Raw genomic sequence first — 19,206 nt, 5'->3', positions numbered from 1 at the left:
ATTTTCTGCCACCCACCTTGTCTTTGCTGGCTGCCCTGGGCTCAGCTGTCTGCCTCCATCTCTCCTAACTCTCGGGCTGATTTCCATCATCTTCTCATAGCACTGTGGTGACTTCCCATGCATCTCAATGGCCCTGATTTAATGTGACGTAGTGTGACCAGCCAGCTTTGTAGATACATTGTTCGACATTACTAAATTGGGTGGGTTTTGCAGGCTGGCAGTGCGGCTCACACGGTGCTGTGTGACAGTGACCACTCTGCAGCAGCCTCCCCAAACATCCCTTCAAAGGGGCTGGGGGACAGAGCAGGGCAAGGCTGAGTCTCTTGGCGGGTTTCAGGTCAACCAGGTTCTTGGTTTTGAGGATCTTGCATCTCTTAAAATATCCAGCGTTTTCTAACGAAACAAAAAAAGCCATATCCAAAAGAGCATGAATGTTGTCACCAAAGTTAATAAAAGTAAGGAAATTAATACTTATAGTTGACCTCCAATACCTAGGCACAGTGGGGTGTAGAAAGGAAGTAGTTAGAAAGGCACCATGGTGAGCCTTAGCAGTGAATTACCTTATTTTTATTAACTTTCTGACAACCTCAGTGAATTTCCTTTCTTTTTATGAAGTGATTAAAAAAGCTAATCAGATCATGTAATTAAAATACATAATTACACAATCTCAGAGTTTTTAATAATTACTGTACATGGTAAATATTGTTACCTGATAACACTTTGCACAAAATTCTGACAGGAATTGGTGTAGGATGGTTAGAATGTGTCTGCTTTCTAGCGTCTGCAAGAGAAGCTTCTCTAATGACATTAGATAGACAGTAAAATGTTATAAAATGGAAAATATAGTGAAACTCTAAAATAATGACTCGGTTGTCTTTTTTTTTTAATGCTTTTGTACATATTGGGCAGCTGGTATGTGTTGACACAGTGTGTTTCTGTGCATTTTTAATGGCTCTTTCCTTTGTGCTCACACCCCTGCTTCGTATATTGTTAGGCACCACCCACTGGAAAATGGGTGTTTTGATACAAAGCAACAGAGTAAGAAAAAAAATCAGATCAGATCCAGTATCTTAATTGAGGCAAAAAACTGAACTAAGATGGAGTCACTCTTAAGCCTGTGTACAGTGACTTAAGGGTAGACATGATGTCATGTGGCCAGGAGGTCTGGGGCTATGGCTATGCTCATAAGAAATCCAAAGGTACAAAGTATGATAATCCCAAATAATGGGAAAATTTGATTTAAAAAAATATAAATCTGATGTGTCTTTAAAAATCAGCTCCTAGAAATCCAGGACCCCAGCCTCTAAAGTGAATAGTTTAAAATCATACAGTTACTGCTGTATGTCAGTCTAATATTTACTACTCAGAAGATTAGTTTTATACTCAGATGCTCCGTGACTGAGGTGGAGTTTCCACTTTTCAACAGAAGACATTGAACTGCTCTCTTAAATGCAGACAATTCAGCCTTGATGGGGGGCAAGGTTGGTATTTCCATAACTCTTGGTACTCAGACTTTAATGTACTAAACTGAGTATGAGATGGAGGAAGCGGAATTCAGTTTCACAAGTAATTCTGGCTAAAGGTGTGAGGGAGCAGTTACTGAATTTTCATTCAAACCGTTCATTTGTCCATTTTTGTTTGTTTTTACAAGGATGAGATGGAGATGGGCTAAAGATCCTATTTCAGTCAGCAATCCAGGTTACCTGTGTATGGTCAGAAAACTGTTTTATCCTGAACATTTTTGTCTTATTGGTCAGAATTAAATAACAGAAAAGCCTTGACAAAACAAAACAAAACCACGTTAATTGTATATGGAGTACCTTGTTGTGTCACTGTTCTATGGGAGACATCAGGGTTGCCCAATCTATGGTTCTGTCTGGGCAGGGAGCTTTGGCTGTGGGTCTGGGAAAGGGGCAGGACAAATCCAAATGGCTTCCAGGGCGCAAGAGTTTTTTCGTATTTAGGGGTATTTAGGATGGTAGATGGTAGGGGCTTTGTAAGTGAAGCTGGTCTTCAGACCAGCTGAGCATTAAAACTCTTTGTGCTGCTTATGAAAACAGTAATTTTTCATCTACCCACAAAATTTAAATTGTCCACTCAGTTATGACCAGCTTATTGACAGCATTTCTTCTTTTAGTTCGTGCGTGAACTTCTGCAGCTTAAAGTCACTGTTTTGCCTCTTTATGACAGCAGAGATGAGATGGAGTTTCTGCCCATTGCATTTCAGTAGTAGTTTTTGGTAACTCTTGTCTGCTGCACTGTACATGGGGTTTCTGGGCACGTGAGACACCCCACACCAGCGATCTAGATGCAGGTACAGAACCTTTTCACATCTGGAGAAAACAACAACAAAAAATTATTAACTTAGCTAGAGTGGGGAAGAGGATGTGTGTTTCCAGCCATTAATTATTAACTGGAGATGGTTTCTTGAACACGTCTGGTTCTGGAGTTACATGTGTGTGTATCAAACCTGTGACGCGTGATTTCCCTGGGAGTTTTTGGTTGGTTGCTTGGTTGGTTGGGTTTTTTTGTTCTTTTGTGTTTTGCTGTTACTGTTTTTATTTTTTGACAATTTTTTCCTCTGCAGGAAATGTGCCCCCACCCCAAACACCCACCTCCAGCTTCCACCCACTCTTTAATTTAGTAGACTCTTCTGTTGAAAGCCGAATGCTTTCTGTACCTGTTGTATCAAGTTGCATTTTTCTAGCATAAATTCAGTCTCTCTCTCCCCGCTGCCTCCTTATTCATTTTACTGAGTTTATCTAGTAACGTTCCCAGATACTTTTTTTGTAAGTATAGACTGTCCTCATTATGTGGGTAGAGTAAGAGACAAAGCTATTGACTATAGCTTTTCCCTTTGTTTCATTTAGTCCTCTGATATCAGTGCCAATGTCTGTGTGAGACTGCTCTCATATGGAAGGAGTGCTGTTTGGGAGAGACGGTGGGGAAAAGAGATATTTGTTTGTAAGTGCCAAGACGTGTGCCGTCCCTCCTTCTCTTCAGAGATAAATTGAGATGATTCAATGTACACACCAACCCTGATTTTAATCCCATTTAAACAAATAATTGTGCCTTGCCCCTTTCCTCATTATAAATACACTCTCTTGTGTATCTGTGGCCAGGGCACAGAGACAAGTTACAAACTCTAATAAATTGTACAATTCACAATTGTGGGAGGAATAAAACCAGCCATGACATGACATGTGGTCAGAAGGAAACCTACACCGTTGGTTAAACTAGAGCTATCTGAATACAGGCAGTCAGCACTGCAGACTATATTAACCAATTCAGGAGGAAGATACCTTTGCTGTTGGGGAACTTTAAGGCAAGTGCCAGAGTGTGGTACCTGCAGGTGAGGCTGAAGCGTAGCTGCGGCTGGAGGGGAGGTTTCTGCTGAGCTCTGAGGGTCTCTTGGCAGGAGCGCAGCGGGGCCGGAGGGGCAGTCGTCTCCTGGTTGGATTCGCTCTGGCTCCCCAGCTGCGCTCCCCCTGCCTGCCTGCCTGCACTGATGAGCATCCTCCCTACGGGAGTTTTCTGCAGAGCATGGTCAGTGCTGGCTGACATCCTGAGAAGTCCCTAAAGAATTCAGAGAGGCTCGAAAGGTCTCTCTGCAGACTCACGGTGCAGGAGATGGGGCACAGCATGGGCTGATCTCACTGCTTTGTGCCTGCAGGAGAGGGATAACCAGTGTGCCGTGACCCTGCAGTGCTGTGGAGTGCGCACCACTGGGGTCATCCCCTGCAGCCTGCACCAGTGCTCGGCAAGGTTGGGTGCAGGATCCCTCCTTGGACTGCACCAACACAGACATGAGCCCCAGGAAGACTGACCTTAGCTGGCGCTGCAGCTCTTCTTTTGAAAACCTGAGAGCGCAGTTGCATGATTTGTCATTGGGCCCTTCACTCAAAAGGGCAAAGATGTGTTGGGAGAAGAGAGCAGCTTTCGGTGGATGGTTTTGTTGTGTGGTGCAGTGCAAGTCCTCAGATCACAGGTGCTGGGTCACTGATGGTTAAACTTGAAAGGTCTTTCATGCAGCAGGTTTGTTGTAGGGGAACACTGATGTACCGAGCAAAACTCTTACTGGGTGACAAACAGTTTTGTTTGCTTGCTTGTTTTGAAAGTAATTTCTTATTTAAAATGATGGATACTGTTAGTGAAAAAGAAGTAGCATTACCATGCAGCATGGAATACACATTTCTTCTAGGCAAGCCACACTGTTTGGCTTTCATCTTCCATAGCACAAAATCTGTAGTTAGTTTCTTTTTAAACCTTTCAGTTATTTCTGTCAGGTATTGACAAGTGAAGAACTTCTTTCCTACCTCTGTTTAATGCGGTTCCCCTCAGGCCAGTCACAAATATGGTGCTGATTCATGACCAATGTTTATCTAAATGATGCTCAGCAATGTGCTTCATATTCAGCAGTGTGCCTTTACATTTGTGAGTGTTCTTTTTTAATTTTAAATTTATTTATTTTTTATTTACTAATAAACCCAGAGCCTTAACTAACTGCTTCGCCATAATGCACACCGTCCCCAAGTAATGGGAGATCTACTTAGCTGGAGCAAACACCATCTCCAGGCTTGGGTCAGGTGGAGCTGGCAGCTTCATTAGCTCCAGAGATACCTGCTAGGGTCACTGGGGCACATGAGCCGCTCCAAAACCAGGCTGATGAAGGCCTTGAGGAGCTACACTCACCAGACCTGTGGAAGCTGGGATGTTTGCAAGTGCAGCTTCATTTCCATTCATGGTGTTTGCATGAAATCTTGGCTCCGAATTCATGAAAGGGACAGGGAATATGTGCACCTTTCAGAAAATACCTTTATGTAGAACTGGCTATATTTCATATTTATGTCATTTGAGTTTTCAGAAGTGTTGAGCAACTGCTGTTCCTATTGATTTCAGTAGGATTGATGTGAATACACGACACATTTGAAAGTCAGACCAATAATGCATATGCGTAGCTATAAAACAGGTTACTTGATACTGTCTGTCACATGAAATTTATTGATTTTTCTTCCCTTGTTCTTTGAAGGCAGTATAAAATCTGGTTGTTGTTGTTTTTTACTGTTTGTTTATTGCTGAGTAATTTCAGCCAACATGTGTTTTTCAGCATTGGGTCTATTCATCATGAACGCCAACCCATTAAGTTGGTAAGTGCGTCACAGTTTTCCCACCTAGATCAAAATGAGAGTCTGGAACAGCCTACTCTTTCTAACTTAACAAGCTGGTTTTATTTTCCCCTGCAACTTGCTCTAATAATATGACCAGCTTTAAATTCCTCAGGCCGGAAAGCTTGGCAGTAAAGTCCTGTGCAGGGCTGAGGTTTGAAACACGAGTTTTTTCTCAGGTTTGGAGCATGGCAATTGACATCTCTTCTATTGTGCACTGATGGAAAATACTCATTTAGGAGCAAAAGTCTGCTCTGGGGAAAGTACTTTTCATGCATTAAAGACAGGGATTGCAAACCCGTTTTCTTAGAGGTCAGGTCACAACATAGCATCAGTTGAAGATCTCATCACAGAAAGCCAAAACTAGCAATACAGTCACTTTTGATGACCCCAACCAGAATACACAGACCATTTGTGGCATCTGGTCCCAGTTTTCTCCCTTCTTAGTGGTTCTTTTGGCTCATAGTTCATACATGGCTGAAAAGTTGAAACAGCTCTGCAGAAGTGGAAACACCACTCCAGTATTATCTACCAGCAGAGAAGCAGATACACATTTGTCTTAGCAGTCACAGCATCTTATTGGAGAGGTCTTGGCAAAACCCTTTTTGTCCTAGTTTGCCACTGCCCCAGTTTTAAAGGCACTTGCTCCTCCAGAGTGCTGCCCACACCATCAAAAGGAGCTCTGACTTGATTCTGCACAAGCTGAATATCCTGTGGGAAAGTGCTGCCTGTCCTTGTCAGTGCTGGCTTCCAGGGCTCCCTGCTCACCATGCAGAATATGACTCTTAAATGATTTTTATGAATGAGCTCTATGGATTGCAATTGATAACTTAATCTTCACTTGAAAGTAAATTCAGAAACATGAAAATGAGTACAGTAAAGCATTAAAATAAATCACACCAATCTGGTCAGTTCAGTCTGTCTCTCTTTAATTTTGGCTTCTGTATTCATTGAGTTTCTCCAAACAGCAGCTAGTCCGTGTTTGTGATGCTCAGTTATGGGTATGAACCGAGGGAAAGAGCCTGAGCTGAGTCTGCCTGACCGCATGTGCCTGAGGGTACTCAGCAAAACAGCCTGAGAACAGGTGCCTGCTGTATTTGAGAGCTGCCTGATCAAATGGGAGGGAGGAAATCATAAATCTAGGAAATTAATCTCATGTATTTCATCCCACCAGAAAGGCTCTTCTGCTGGCCACATCCCCACGAGTGGTTCAGAGCCTCGATGCTTGGGTTCCTGCTGTATGGGAAGCACCCTCCCTGCTAACAGTAACAAAATGCGAGGAAGGGAAAACATCTTGATGTATAGATGAGCAAAGGACCTTCCTTGCATGTGTTGCAGAGACATTTATGGAGGCTGATGCTTTTCCACTGCTCCGGGTAGGATCTTTGGCCCTGCAAAGGGGGCAGTGCAGGGGCCAGGGGTGGCCTTGGTCCTGGGGCAATGAGGGCAGGCTCTGCAAATCTGCCATGGGGTCTGCTCAAAACATTGCAGCTGCCCCACTTGTATCCTTAGGTATAGATAAAAAATGAAGCAGGCAGAGCTCCTTAACCGCTGTGTGTTGTCTCTTTGTTTTGTATAATCAGGTGTTGAAATTATGGTAAATGTTGACATCGAGTAGCAAGAAGTGCAGAATATGTGTGAGTGTAAGGCCGATAGGGTCATATGAAGTTTGTGCTCTGGCTAACATAACATGAAGAAATATTACTAACAATTAGCATAAGGATTACCATTTATTATAACTAATTTAATAACTAATTATTATAAGTAATAATTATTCTACTAGGATTATTTTCCTAAGGGCTTTGCCGTTCCATATGTTTGAAAGTTGTACATGACATAGCTCAAACTCTAATTTTATAGTATTCTCTTAGTGTGACTGTTGAATCCACGATGTGTGTGTGTGACCCTCTATAGAGTTTTGTTCTTTTACCTCTGTCTTACAATGCGCTTTCTTGCTAAATGCTCTGTAGGCATCAAAGCAGGCAGGAATGGCACAGGACCCTCTAGGTAGCAGGGTAAGCACAAGCAGCAAGCTGTTAAGTTCTTTCTCTTAATTCATTGATGATTTTGCCGGTATCATCTTATAATCTTGCTTTAAAAAGACTGAATGTGCATTTGAACGTTTCTGAAGAGCAAATTGCTAAGCAAAATATATGTATAATCCTAACATTTTGGTAGAAATAGGGTGAGTTATTATTGATTCACAGAGCACGACAAAACATCACTGCATGAATTAGCAAACAGCTGTTTCTAATTTGAGTTTAGAACTGTACACAGAGGAACTTGTTTTAGTGTTCACTCCTTTCATTTATAATGAATTTTAATTACCGCTACAGGTGAGAAAAATGTAGAAACAAGCTTGTATCTTGTGGAAGAAACAAAGGAGAGACAGATGCTAACAGATTTACAGTCTGTGATAAAAGGAATGTTTTGGTACACTTTACATGTAATTAGAGTGCAGCTGTTTTCAGTCCCAAGTCCATGATGCACAGCAGAATATAGTATCTGCTGCTTTTCCAAAGGGAGTAAAGAAAAACAGTGATTCAACTCTGAAAGCATTTAGTTTATTCCTAGATCTAACATAAAACTTTCTCCTCCACCCCTTATTATGCCATTTATTGAAGTGTGAAATAACTTATTTAATGATATGTTAATTTTTTGTTACCAGCAAAATGCAGACTGTTTGACATAAGAAAAAATAATGTTAAAAATAATCTTTCTGATTTTATCATCTGTATAGAATTATGTGTCATCCTATCAATGGTCATTACTGAGTCTTGATATCTCTGCTAATGGGAGACAAGGGCTCAGGCATGCGTTACTCTGGCTTAACAAGTTTCTGTATATCAGCTAAGCTTCAGTAGACATCTTTGTGTGTACTTTTAACTTGCAGCATAAAAAAGACTAATTAGATGTATCTTTGATCACTACAGAAAGGTTTAAACAAAGACAGCAAGGTTTAAACCATCTATGTGTAACAGTTTATCTGCAGCAGACATCCCAGCAAGTTTAATGTTTGAAATTCTGCGCTACATCTTGTGCTGATTTTGTATTCTAAATACCAAGTTACTCTCTGCATGAGAAGAAAAATTAGATTATATATACTTTCCATTGAGCCAGACGTCTGCCTGTCTTTTTGAAAAACTTCACTTAAAAATGAATTGCAGTGCAAAGCTGAGAAGTTGGAAAAAGAGTCACTAACTGTTGGTAATTTAGTCCCAACAAAAATGCTTACCACATAAGCATATAATTAGGTATAACTGCATTTTTTCTAAAGTCACAGATAATAATGAAAGCAGTGCCTGTGGTGCCATATATATTAGCACCTCTTAGATTTTTATCCAATTTTAGGTTTGCTTTGAACATTTTAAATTTTATATATATATATATATATATATATATATATATATATAAATGGCATAGTGCCTTAAAATAAGGAACTGTAAAGACTGTTTTGTGAAAAAGCTGATGTTGCTGAAGTCTGAATCTGTGTAATAAGAGTTCTTCAGAGCAGCCTGAACTTCCCAGGGCCCCTCCTTAGTGCCTTGGCTAAGGGTGGGTTGACCAGTTCTGGGGAACAGTTGCATGGTATTTGTGTAGGGATAATTGTAAATAAGTTGTAGAAATCTTTTCCCGTTTTTTAGTGACGTGTGTTTGAGCGCGCATTAATGCTGGGTTTCAGTCACAGCCCAGTGGTTACAATACCATTCAGAGTTAGGTGCAGTGTCAGCATAAAAAGGCTTTCATTGCTACAGGCACTGGTGGGTCACAGTCCACTATTGCCTTCTGTGTCACAACGAACAAAAACATTCAGTGAAGCTAATATATGCCTAGAAAATTGAGTTTGGAATATTAATGATATTTTTTTATTATTTACTTTGTTATAACTGTGTGGGAAATGTGCAAGAAAACGGGACTAAGCACTCCAACAAAAAAATCTAAGTAAAAAGCTGTCACAGTGCACTGAAAATATTGAAACTTAAAATATTTGCTATGTAAACTTGATTTGCATTATTTCACACCAGCACTGCAGTGTAAATGAGCAGCATATGTTATGTGAGGTTCTTACTATAATCCATTGTAATGATCTATCCTTGGCTTTTAATACATAGTACAGCAATGCAATCTTTGCTGTAACCACTACTGAACATTTCTCAGTCCTCAGTCTCTGTGTTGTATTCTCATAGTTAAGCGTCTGTGATAATAATAATTATTGAAATTGCTAGCCTTTCCATCGGGCCTTCCATCTGAGGATGTCTCAGGGTTTCACAGCTATACAGAAGTAAGCCCTACAATTTGCCCTTGAGGAGCAGATGGCTTTTTTTCTATTATGGAGATGAGGAACTGAAACACAGTTCAGAAGCGTGTCTTACGATGCCAAGCTTGTTTTCAAAAGTTACTTACTTTTTTGGGCTATAATTCCATCAACTCTCCATAGCCTAAAGTGACTTCAGTGCTTTGGCCATTTTTAACTTGTGGGACACAGAGAGGCTTGGAGAGAACCAGGAGTCTGAACTTAAACAGCGATTCTTTCCCCAACAACTGATTTTTGGTTTTTATTTTTGTTAATTTAACTATTTCTCTTGTGTACTAGCTCTGTGCTAGAGGAATAAACCTGATAGAGTAAGAGCACCTTCCATATCTAACCTCCTTGGTTTATTGCCCTGTACGAAGACACCTTCTGGGCTCAGGAGAGGAGTCTCAAAGTTGCCTCTTTGGCCAAACCCTGGGTATTTTGTTGATGCCTGGGCAGGTTGTGCGGCCTCTTCTGAGCCCCATGGCGCTCAATCCGTGCAGCTGTTTGCTCCCAAACCAGCTGGAATAAACTGGCCTCCCATACTGCACTGGCCACATTGCGACGTGCCCGTGGTGTGTGGGGACGTATGGAGGCCCTGGGGCAGAGCCACCTGAACGCTTCACACATAGGGGAGACAGAGCTGGGAGGGTTTTCACTGCAGGGGAACCCGATGATGCTCTACAATGGTAAACAAGAGGGTTTAGGCAAGGACGAGCTTCAGGTCTAGGCCAGCACACGGGGTCTCTATGCATACCTTTTGTTCTCAAGAGAAGAAGCAGCGGGCTGGGGGGCAGCCCGGGTTTGTGCAGCCCCTGCCCGTGAACGCTGACCCCAGGGCTGGGGCCACACGGGTGAGCGGGCAGCTGAGCCAGCCTGTCCCTCTGCAACCACTTCAAATGCAGCTCAGCAAAAAGTCTGGCGGGTGTGTAACGCTCCCAGCTAGCTTTTAGCAGGGAGATGGGGGAAGGTGTTTGCAGGGACTGAAATTGTGTCTAGTTGATTTTATCTCTGTTAGCAAAACAACTCTGAAATAATAAATATATCAACATCATAAGTGTATGCTGAGACTGCAGTGGTGCTTACTCCTGGCGATCTGTGATGTGCTGTTTGTATCCTTTCTAAAAAGAGAGCACATCTTTTAAGACTTCATTTTATTGTTTTAGCTTCACAAGTATATTTCTGAACTTGGCTCATGCTATCTGGAAGATAAACAGAAAATGAAGTATGATTTATACTACAGTTTGGCCAAATTGCTCTTATTAGAAGGAAAAATACATTTATTGAATGCATTGAGGCTGGAATTAGCTCCTCAGTGATGATGATAAATGCTTGCAGTCCCGTAAACGTGCTGAACATTAAGTTGCTAAATTACTGTACCACTTTGAGATTGATTATCAAGTTTGGCCCTTTAAGCTTCATGACCCGCACATATATCCTGAGGACTACTGACATCCTGAAGCTTCCTTAATGCTCTTTTTTTCCTAATTAAACTTTTTATTGAATTTTCTTACCCTTTTAATACTTGTTTTGATTCTCTTATGCGCAAATGACAAAAGCCTTGCACCAGCCATGTGATTCTCTATTTTAGAACAGTCCCACTTTGCAGGATTAGCCATTTTTAATGACTTTAATCTCCTTTTTGAAAGTGATTTTTCTCATTCTGCTACATTCCTTTGATTGCATTAATGTAGAATTATTATTCTAACCATCATTGCCAGACATGTCACACCACATGTAAAATATATCTTCCCACTAAAATATTACTCTGGTAAAATACCTTAGAATTTCCTCCTCAGTTCATTATAGGTCTTTTCTTCAATTTAATATGGCAAGTTAAAATTAACAGGGCTATTTTTCATTCCATAAGGAGATTAATGATAATGAGTTTTCCCTAATTTCTTCAGTTTAGGCCTTTAGTAATTTAGTATCTTGTTTGTAGGGAAGTGAAGTTAGGTTCTTTCTGGGGCTTAAAGTTTCCTAATTCTTTTTATATTGAGAAAGAATGAGAAAAGAGTATAAAAGGAATCTAGAAGTCAAACATGAAAGTCAGGGAGAGGTCTATATCAGGCTAACAAAAGGAGACAACCTTTGCTTTCAACTGCCTATGTAAATGCTTGCAATTTTATTACAAACCCAGCTCTTCAATCTGAGAAATATTAATTTCTTTGAATCCAAATTATATTAGCACAGCAATGTCTTTGTGCATCACTCACAAAGTATTACCAGCTTTCTTTGATTTTATTTTCTGAATAGCCCAATATGTTTGAAGAGCAGCAGCTGGAGGGGAATGAGGGGAACTGGCCCTGTTTGAATGTTAGAGTGCGTTTTGAGGTACATCAGTTCGTTTCAGAGGAAAAAGAGACCTTCTAAAAGATTTGTTCAGTTTGCATGGTGGGCCAATGTAATGGTTGGCACAAGTGCACACGGATGTAACGAAGTTAAAAGCAGTTGGCCCAGCCTGTGTTACCACTGGATTTGGCCCATTGCATCTACAGTTTCAAAAGCGGAACAATGAAGCATTATTCACTGGAGCTGGTTTAAGTGCTGCGGGTTCTCCCTGGTGCAGCCCTTCCCCAGCATACCACTGCCCAGCACAAGGCGCGTGTAGGGTGGCTGCAGAAGGGAAGGTATTTAAAACGCATATATTTTTACATTTATTTCTGCGAAGCGGGCATTTGACATTATTTTAGTCACAGCCAGAAAGCCCGAGCACTAAGTAGCACAACGGTGGTGTGCTTTTTCTCTTGTTGTTTTTCTTCTCTCCCCCCCCCCCCCCCCCCCCCGCCCCCCCCTCCCTGGTAGACAGCAGTGGCGGTAGCAAACGCAACATGTGCTGCCCTAGTTCAGGCCCAGCATCCCCCTCTTGCTCCCCTTTGTCTCCTTTCCCCTGGAGGAGCCCAGCTGGCGAGAGGAGGGAATTAGCCAGCCCTGAGCTACCGGCACCTCCCGGGGGCCCCTAATCCAGGCGCTGGCAGCCGGCTGCCTCCTTCCCTCCGCCGGCCCGTGGCCGCAGGTCCGTGGGGACGGAGCCCCGCATGCGGCTGGCGGCAGAGACGGGGGACGGGGCGGGTGGGGGCCGGGGGCTCCCCCGGGACACAGCGAAGCTGCGCCGGCGGCGGGGTGGGCGGTGGAGGTGGTTTCAGTTGGGAACATGCGGCTTTGTTGCAGCCGCAGAGAGAGGCCGGTTCGTGGTCGGGGAGCGAAGCCTGGGAAAAGTTGATGCAAAAATCAGGGGCTCCTCGCCTGTGGCAGAGGTTCGGGCTCTGCCAGGCTCGGAGGGGTTAGTTGAGCACAAAGACCCCCGAGCATCCTAAGAGTGCGGGTGCTTGCTGGGAGCCGGGGTGCCTTGCAGGAGCAGGAGGAGGTGTGTGCTCGGTGTCCAGCATGGCTTTGGAGCAGGAGGTTTAGTTAAACGGGGGAGCGGAGCTCCCTGGGGAGCACGGGGCATATCCTGGAAAACAGGCAGCTCCATCGTGCGGGAAAAGTTGTTTGGTGTGTGTATTTGGTTTAGTTTTTTTGAGGTAGCTCCGTGCTCTCTTTTCCTGGGATGAAAAAGGAGGTCTTTGCCAAAGCAAACGGTGCCACAGGAGCTAGCCTCTTACGGTGGTGATATCCTCATTAGCCGAGCCTTTCTTTGAGAGCTTCTCCGTCGTGTATGTGCTCTTCTCTGCCTGGTGACTCTGTAGTTGGCAGGCACAAGGAGTGCGCGTGTGGCAGCCTACACACACAGTTGGGGATTTTTTTATTGGTTTGTTTTAGTAAGAGCTGAAGTAGGAACATTAAATGTTTTATAAGGACAATGTATCTGGAGAACTGGTTCCCTTTTTGAATCTCCGAATGTATATGCGGTCAGCGCCTTCCCTCATTTACATGAATTTTATTTTTGCTTCATTCCATGGTTCAGTTGTATATCGGGCTAGTGGCATTTTTGCTTCACTCAACATCTCCGCATTTATTGGAATTAGGATATTTGAACTCACTCTCTTCTGTTTCTTGTTAACAGTTCTGTTTATGAAAGCTGCCAACATTTTATGTATTTTTCCTAAAATGACTGTTTTGCTGCTGGATTTGGTGCTGTGTTTCTTTATGGTAATATCAAATTATAAAATATTTTCCAAAGCCTCATATTGAGCAAAGGAAATAGTTATTGAAACAGAGGCTGGGCCTTTGTTGGTTTGTCCTGAAGTTGATTCTTTTGTGACGTCTTGAGATCTCCAATGGTGATTTTCTGGGCTTTCAAAATTTCTTTCTTTTTGTACCAAGCAGGTGACATTACCGTTCATACAAATGAATGTGGTAATGGTGCAGATCTCTTATCTGATTTTCTTGAGCTGTCTCAAATCTGATGCTCTTACTTCACTTAGATGTTCAACTGCTTTTGAACAACTTTTCATTCTATTACAGTTTTGAGACAGAACTGAAGGATTTTGTTTAATGGAGACATTACTTAACATCATCTTGATGTAGCATTTAAAAAGACCCACAAAGTCACAGGTGATCACTTAACACTGTAGCTTTTCGAAATGTTTGTATTGCTTCATTGCACATTGTGTTTTGCTTTCCTTATTCATTGTTTATTGCTTTACAGTACAGTGAGCAGGTGTTAAACCTGCTAAAGAAAAATGCCTTTTATTAATACTGTATGTTGGCATATTTGTGAATTATGTGTGCGAATATAATTTTATTTCTTTCTCAAACCTCCTTTGAAATTCAAGAGATTTTTTTTTAGTTGATTTTTTTAAAATGCTGTAGTAGCAGAAGCCCATAGTGTTGTTGAGAGCTTTGTCCTTATTTCACAGATGCACTGGGAATTGTTTTTAATCTCCTTTCTGCTTTCCCATTACAGATGGTGATGACGACCCACAACTCTCCTGGGTGGCTTCATCTCCCTCCAGCAAAGATGTTGCATCACCCACTCAGATGATAGGAGATGGGTGTGATCTCGGCATCGGGGAGGAGGAAGGGGGGACTGGCCTGCCGTATCCCTGTCAGTTTTGTGATAAGTCCTTCATTCGCCTGAGCTACCTTAAAAGGCACGAGCAGATCCACAGTGACAAACTACCTTTCAAATGCACCTACTGTAGTCGGCTTTTTAAGCACAAGAGAAGTAGGGATCGCCACATAAAGCTTCACACAGGGGATAAAAAGTACCATTGCCATGAATGCGAGGCTGCATTCTCTCGCAGCGACCACCTCAAAATTCACCTGAAAACCCACAGCTCCAGCAAACCGTTCAAGTGTACTGTTTGTAAACGTGGGTTTTCATCTACCAGCTCATTGCAGAGTCACATGCAAGCTCATAAAAAGAACAAGGAACATATGGCAAAGACTGAGAAAGAGGTGAAGAAGGATGATTTTATGTGTGATTACTGTGAAGAGACATTCAGTCAGACTGAAGATTTGGAGAAGCACGTAATGACACGCCACCCACAGCTTTCCGAGAAGGCAGATTTGCAGTGTATTCATTGCCCTGAAGTATTTGCAGACGAAAACTCGCTGCTCTCACACATTCATCAAGCCCATGCCAACAAAAAACACAAGTGCCCTATGTGCCCGGAGCAGTTTTCTTCAGTGGAGGAAGTCTATTGCCACTTGGACAGCCACAGACAACCTGACTCCAGCAATCACAGCATCAGTCCTGACCCAGTCTTGGGGAGCGTGGCGTCCATGAGCAGTGCAACACCTGACTCCAGTGCATCGGTGGAAAGAGGTTCCACCCCAGATTCAACCTTAAAGCCTTTGAGAGGACAAAAGAAAATCAGGTCTGTGGACAGAGAGGAAGGCCAGAACTGGTCTAAAGTTACTTACAGCTGCCCGTACTGCTCAAAGCGTGACTTCAACAGCCTTGCTGTTCTGGAGATCCACCTGAAGACCATTCATGCAGACAAACCTCAGCAAAGCCACACATGCCAGATCTGCCTTGATTCCATGCCTACACTGTACAACTTGAATGAACACGTGAGAAAGGTGCACAAAAACCATGCCTATCCCATGATGCAGTTTAGCAACATTTCTGCCTTTCACTGCAACTACTGCCCGGAGATGTTTGCAGATATCAATAGCTTACAAGAACACATCCGTATTACTCACTGTGGCCCAAATGCTACCCCTCAAGATGGCAACAACGCTTTCTTCTGTAACCAGTGCTCCATGGGCTTTCTGACTGAAGCAACCTTGACTGAGCATATTCAGCAGACTCACTGCAATGTAGGAAATTCAAAATTGGATTCCCCTGTCATTCAGCCAACACAGTCTTTTATGGAAGTTTATTCATGCCCTTATTGCACAAACTCCCCCATTTTTGGCTCCATCCTGAAGCTTACAAAGCATATTAAAGAAAACCACAAGAACATTCCTCTGGCACACAATAAGAAGTCAAAAGCAGAGCAGAGTCCAGTTTCTTCTGATGTTGAAGTCTCTTCCCCTAAAAGGCAACGGCTTTCTGCTAGCGTAAACTCGGTGTCTAATGGTGAATACCCGTGTAATCAGTGTGATCTAAAGTTCTCAAATTTTGAAAGTTTTCAAACCCATTTAAAGTTGCATTTGGAGTTGCTGTTGAGGAAACAGTCTTGCCCCCAGTGTAAAGAAGACTTTGATTCCCAGGAGTCTCTTCTGCAACATCTCACCGTACATTACATGACAACTTCAACTCATTATGTATGTGAGAGCTGCGACAAACAGTTTTCTTCGGTGGATGATTTGCAGAAGCATTTGTTGGACATGCATACTTTTGTGTTGTATCACTGCACCCTTTGCCAAGAAGTTTTTGATTCCAAGGTATCTATCCAAGTACATCTGGCAGTCAAGCATAGCAATGAAAAGAAGATGTATCGTTGCACAGCCTGTAACTGGGATTTTAGGAAGGAGGTGGATCTCCAGATCCACGTGAAGCATAGTCACTTGGGAAATCCATCAAAGTCTCACAAATGCATCTTCTGTGGTGAGACCTTTAGCACAGAGGTAGAGCTGCAGTGCCACATCACAACCCACAGCAAAAAATACAACTGCAAGTTTTGTAGCAAAGCTTTTCATGCCATCATCTTGCTTGAAAAGCACTTGCGGGAAAAACATTGTGTTTTTGATGCTAGCGCTGAAAATGGTACAGCAAACGGCATGACCCCAACGAATAAGAAGACAGAAGGGGCAGATATCCAGAACATGTTAATGAAGAATCCAGATACGTCAAACAGTCATGAAGCCAGTGAGGATGATGTAGATGCTTCTGAGCCCATGTATGGCTGTGACATTTGTGGGGCTGCCTACACTATGGAGGTCCTCTTGCAAAACCATCGTTTGAGAGATCATAACATCAGGCCTGGGGAGGATGACTGTTCTAGGAAGAAAGCAGAATTCATCAAAGGTAGCCACAAGTGTAATATCTGCTCAAGGACCTTTTTCTCAGAAAATGGCCTGAGAGAGCACATGCAGACCCATCGAGGCCCAGCTAAGCACTACATGTGCCCCATCTGTGGGGAACGTTTCCCATCACTCCTGACCCTGACGGAGCACAAAGTCACTCACAGCAAGAGTTTGGATACAGGGACATGTCGGATCTGCAAAATGCCGCTGCAGAGCGAGGAGGAATTTATCGAGCACTGCCAGATGCATCCAGATCTCAGAAACTCTCTCACCGGGTTTCGCTGTGTTGTCTGCATGCAGACGGTCACCTCTACCCTTGAGCTGAAAATTCATGGGACGTTTCATATGCAGAAATTGGCAGGAAACTCTGCAACGTCGTCGCCCAATGGCCAGGCCTTGCAAAAACTCTACAAGTGTGCGTTGTGCTTGAAGGAGTTCCGGAATAAGCAGGACTTGGTAAAGTTGGATGTGAACGGCCTTCCCTATGGGCTGTGTGCTGGATGCATGACCAGGAGCACCAATGGACAGTCTTCGGGCTTGACTCCACAGGAGGTGAATGAGAGACCGTGTGGCAGTCTGAGGTGTCCAGAGTGTAGTGTCAAATTTGAAAGTGCTGAAGACCTAGAGAGCCACATTCAGGTAGACCACCGAGACCTGACGCCTGAGACTAGTGGCCAAAGGAAAGGTACCCAGACGTCCCCTGTTCCCAGAGTAAGTACAACCGACCTTTAAAATGTCTGAGGGATATAAGGTAGACCTTCGATGTGATCGAGAACTGATCTGATGTTATTTTTTTCCAACTGTCACTTTATAAAATCACTTGTGCTACTAAAAACTCAAACAGAACAGGTGGAAAGCTGGAGTACTGCACATAGAAAAATTAGATGTTGCTCAGTCTCACAGGGTCCTTGTTTCCTAGTGGCAGTGCATCAGATTTTTTATCATAAAACTGCCCTAGATTTACCAGCAGAGAGCTGAGGCACTTGAGTGGTGGGGATTGAGTTTGTCCATGAATTCTGATGCTGTTGAACTGGCTTATCTGGAAAAGCTGGGACATTTCCATGAAAAAAGGAGATGCTGAGTACCCAAACCAAAAATAATCTGATCTGTCATACTCGAGAAATTAGAGTATTTCTTACCAGGGAACTAAACACAGGCAGGAGGTTCTTTTGAGAATGGAACTTTTGAGGAAAAACGTAGTAAAATCCAGCCTACCCCCCAAATTCTCACTTAAAACAAATTACTGTGCTGAAGAGCTTGTCCTTATGGATGTCTGTCAGATTGAATGTTCTGAGGCTACTTGGCTCTCAGTGTGCATACGTGTGCTTGTGCGTGCGTGTCTGTGTGTATGATTTTAAACATTATTTTAAAATTACCTGCTTCGTGGCCCTCCAGTAAGATAAGTAGTTTTCTTAGAAAATCTGGGAATTGTTGTCTAATGCAGGTTACATATAAGTGTGCTCTCCTTTAATGTTTGCAGATAGCCTGCTTTCCCATTTCTTAGCTTACAAGATAACCTGGGAACATGCAGATCCAAGGTTTCAGAAGCCTACTCAGGAGATTAATATCATTTGCAGTTTATAGTCTTTTAAAATTATTTGTTGACATTTTGGTTCAAGAATGGGCCAAATCAGTCCTTCCTCTGTCAGGAACAGATGGAATGAGAAGTAGATTTTGGAAATCTTCTCGGGAGACCAACAGCAGACACATCTGAGTATTGATATCATCTGACATTTTTAATTAAACATGATGGGGTGAGATTTTCAAAAGTATCTAAGGAAATTAGGCACCCAACTCCTAATGAATAATTCCAGCCGTAGATGCCTGTTTATGTCAATCTGCTAATTAAAGCACCCACAAACACACCTTACTGCATTAGAAGAACCTGAAAATACCATTCAGCTAGAACACCAGAGGCTCAGCAAGTAAGAGAAGACCCGAAGTATGTCCTGAGGACGCAGATTGAGATGCCTCCAATAGCTGGCGCAGGCTGTGTCCCCAGCAGGACTTGTTAGCTCCGGCTGAGTGCGGGGGCGCGTGGGGCGGCATGGCCGGCTGAGCTGGGCTGTGCGTGGCCGGCTCAGAGCACGGCACTGCCTGCCCAGCACCCGCTGGCCTCAATGCCCCGTTCCAAGCTTCTGAGATAATCCCACAGAAAGCTTAATTTTTTTTTTCTTTTTTTTTTTAGTAAAACAACTGGATATTGTTCCCTCTGGGTGCGGTGAATGTGTGACTAAGCTTCCAGGCACACACGCTTAATTCTGCAGAAGGATGAGGAATGGAAATATCCCTCCCTGGTGTGATACCTTTTGAGAGTTCGGCTGGGACTCTGGCTAGGTCATTCTCCTTCCTCCTCCTCAGGCCTTTATTTCCTTCTAAATTCTT

General features: G+C 43.0%; 1 protein-coding gene across 6 annotated transcripts in view; it reads left to right on the top strand.

Annotated features, from left to right (window-relative positions):
• Window positions 1-19,206, top strand: part of ZNF423 (zinc finger protein 423) — a 234,663-nt gene that overhangs the window by 120,072 nt on the left and 95,385 nt on the right. For all 6 annotated transcript variants that reach the window (XR_008749824.1, XM_055818868.1, XM_055818869.1 and 3 more), the window contains one exon: window positions 14,309-17,532. Coding sequence is in view for 5 of the 6 variants with exons in the window: in XM_055818868.1 (XP_055674843.1) it covers window positions 14,309-17,532 (3,224 nt within the window). In the remaining variant the exon portion in view is untranslated. The remainder of the gene's footprint in view (window positions 1-14,308; window positions 17,533-19,206) is intronic.

This window comes from Falco peregrinus, chromosome 14 (genome assembly GCF_023634155.1).
Source record: "Falco peregrinus isolate bFalPer1 chromosome 14, bFalPer1.pri, whole genome shotgun sequence".
NCBI lineage: Eukaryota > Metazoa > Chordata > Aves > Falconiformes > Falconidae > Falco > Falco peregrinus.
The sequence above is the reverse complement of the archived record's forward strand: the minus strand, read 5'-3'. Positions and strand labels throughout refer to the sequence as shown.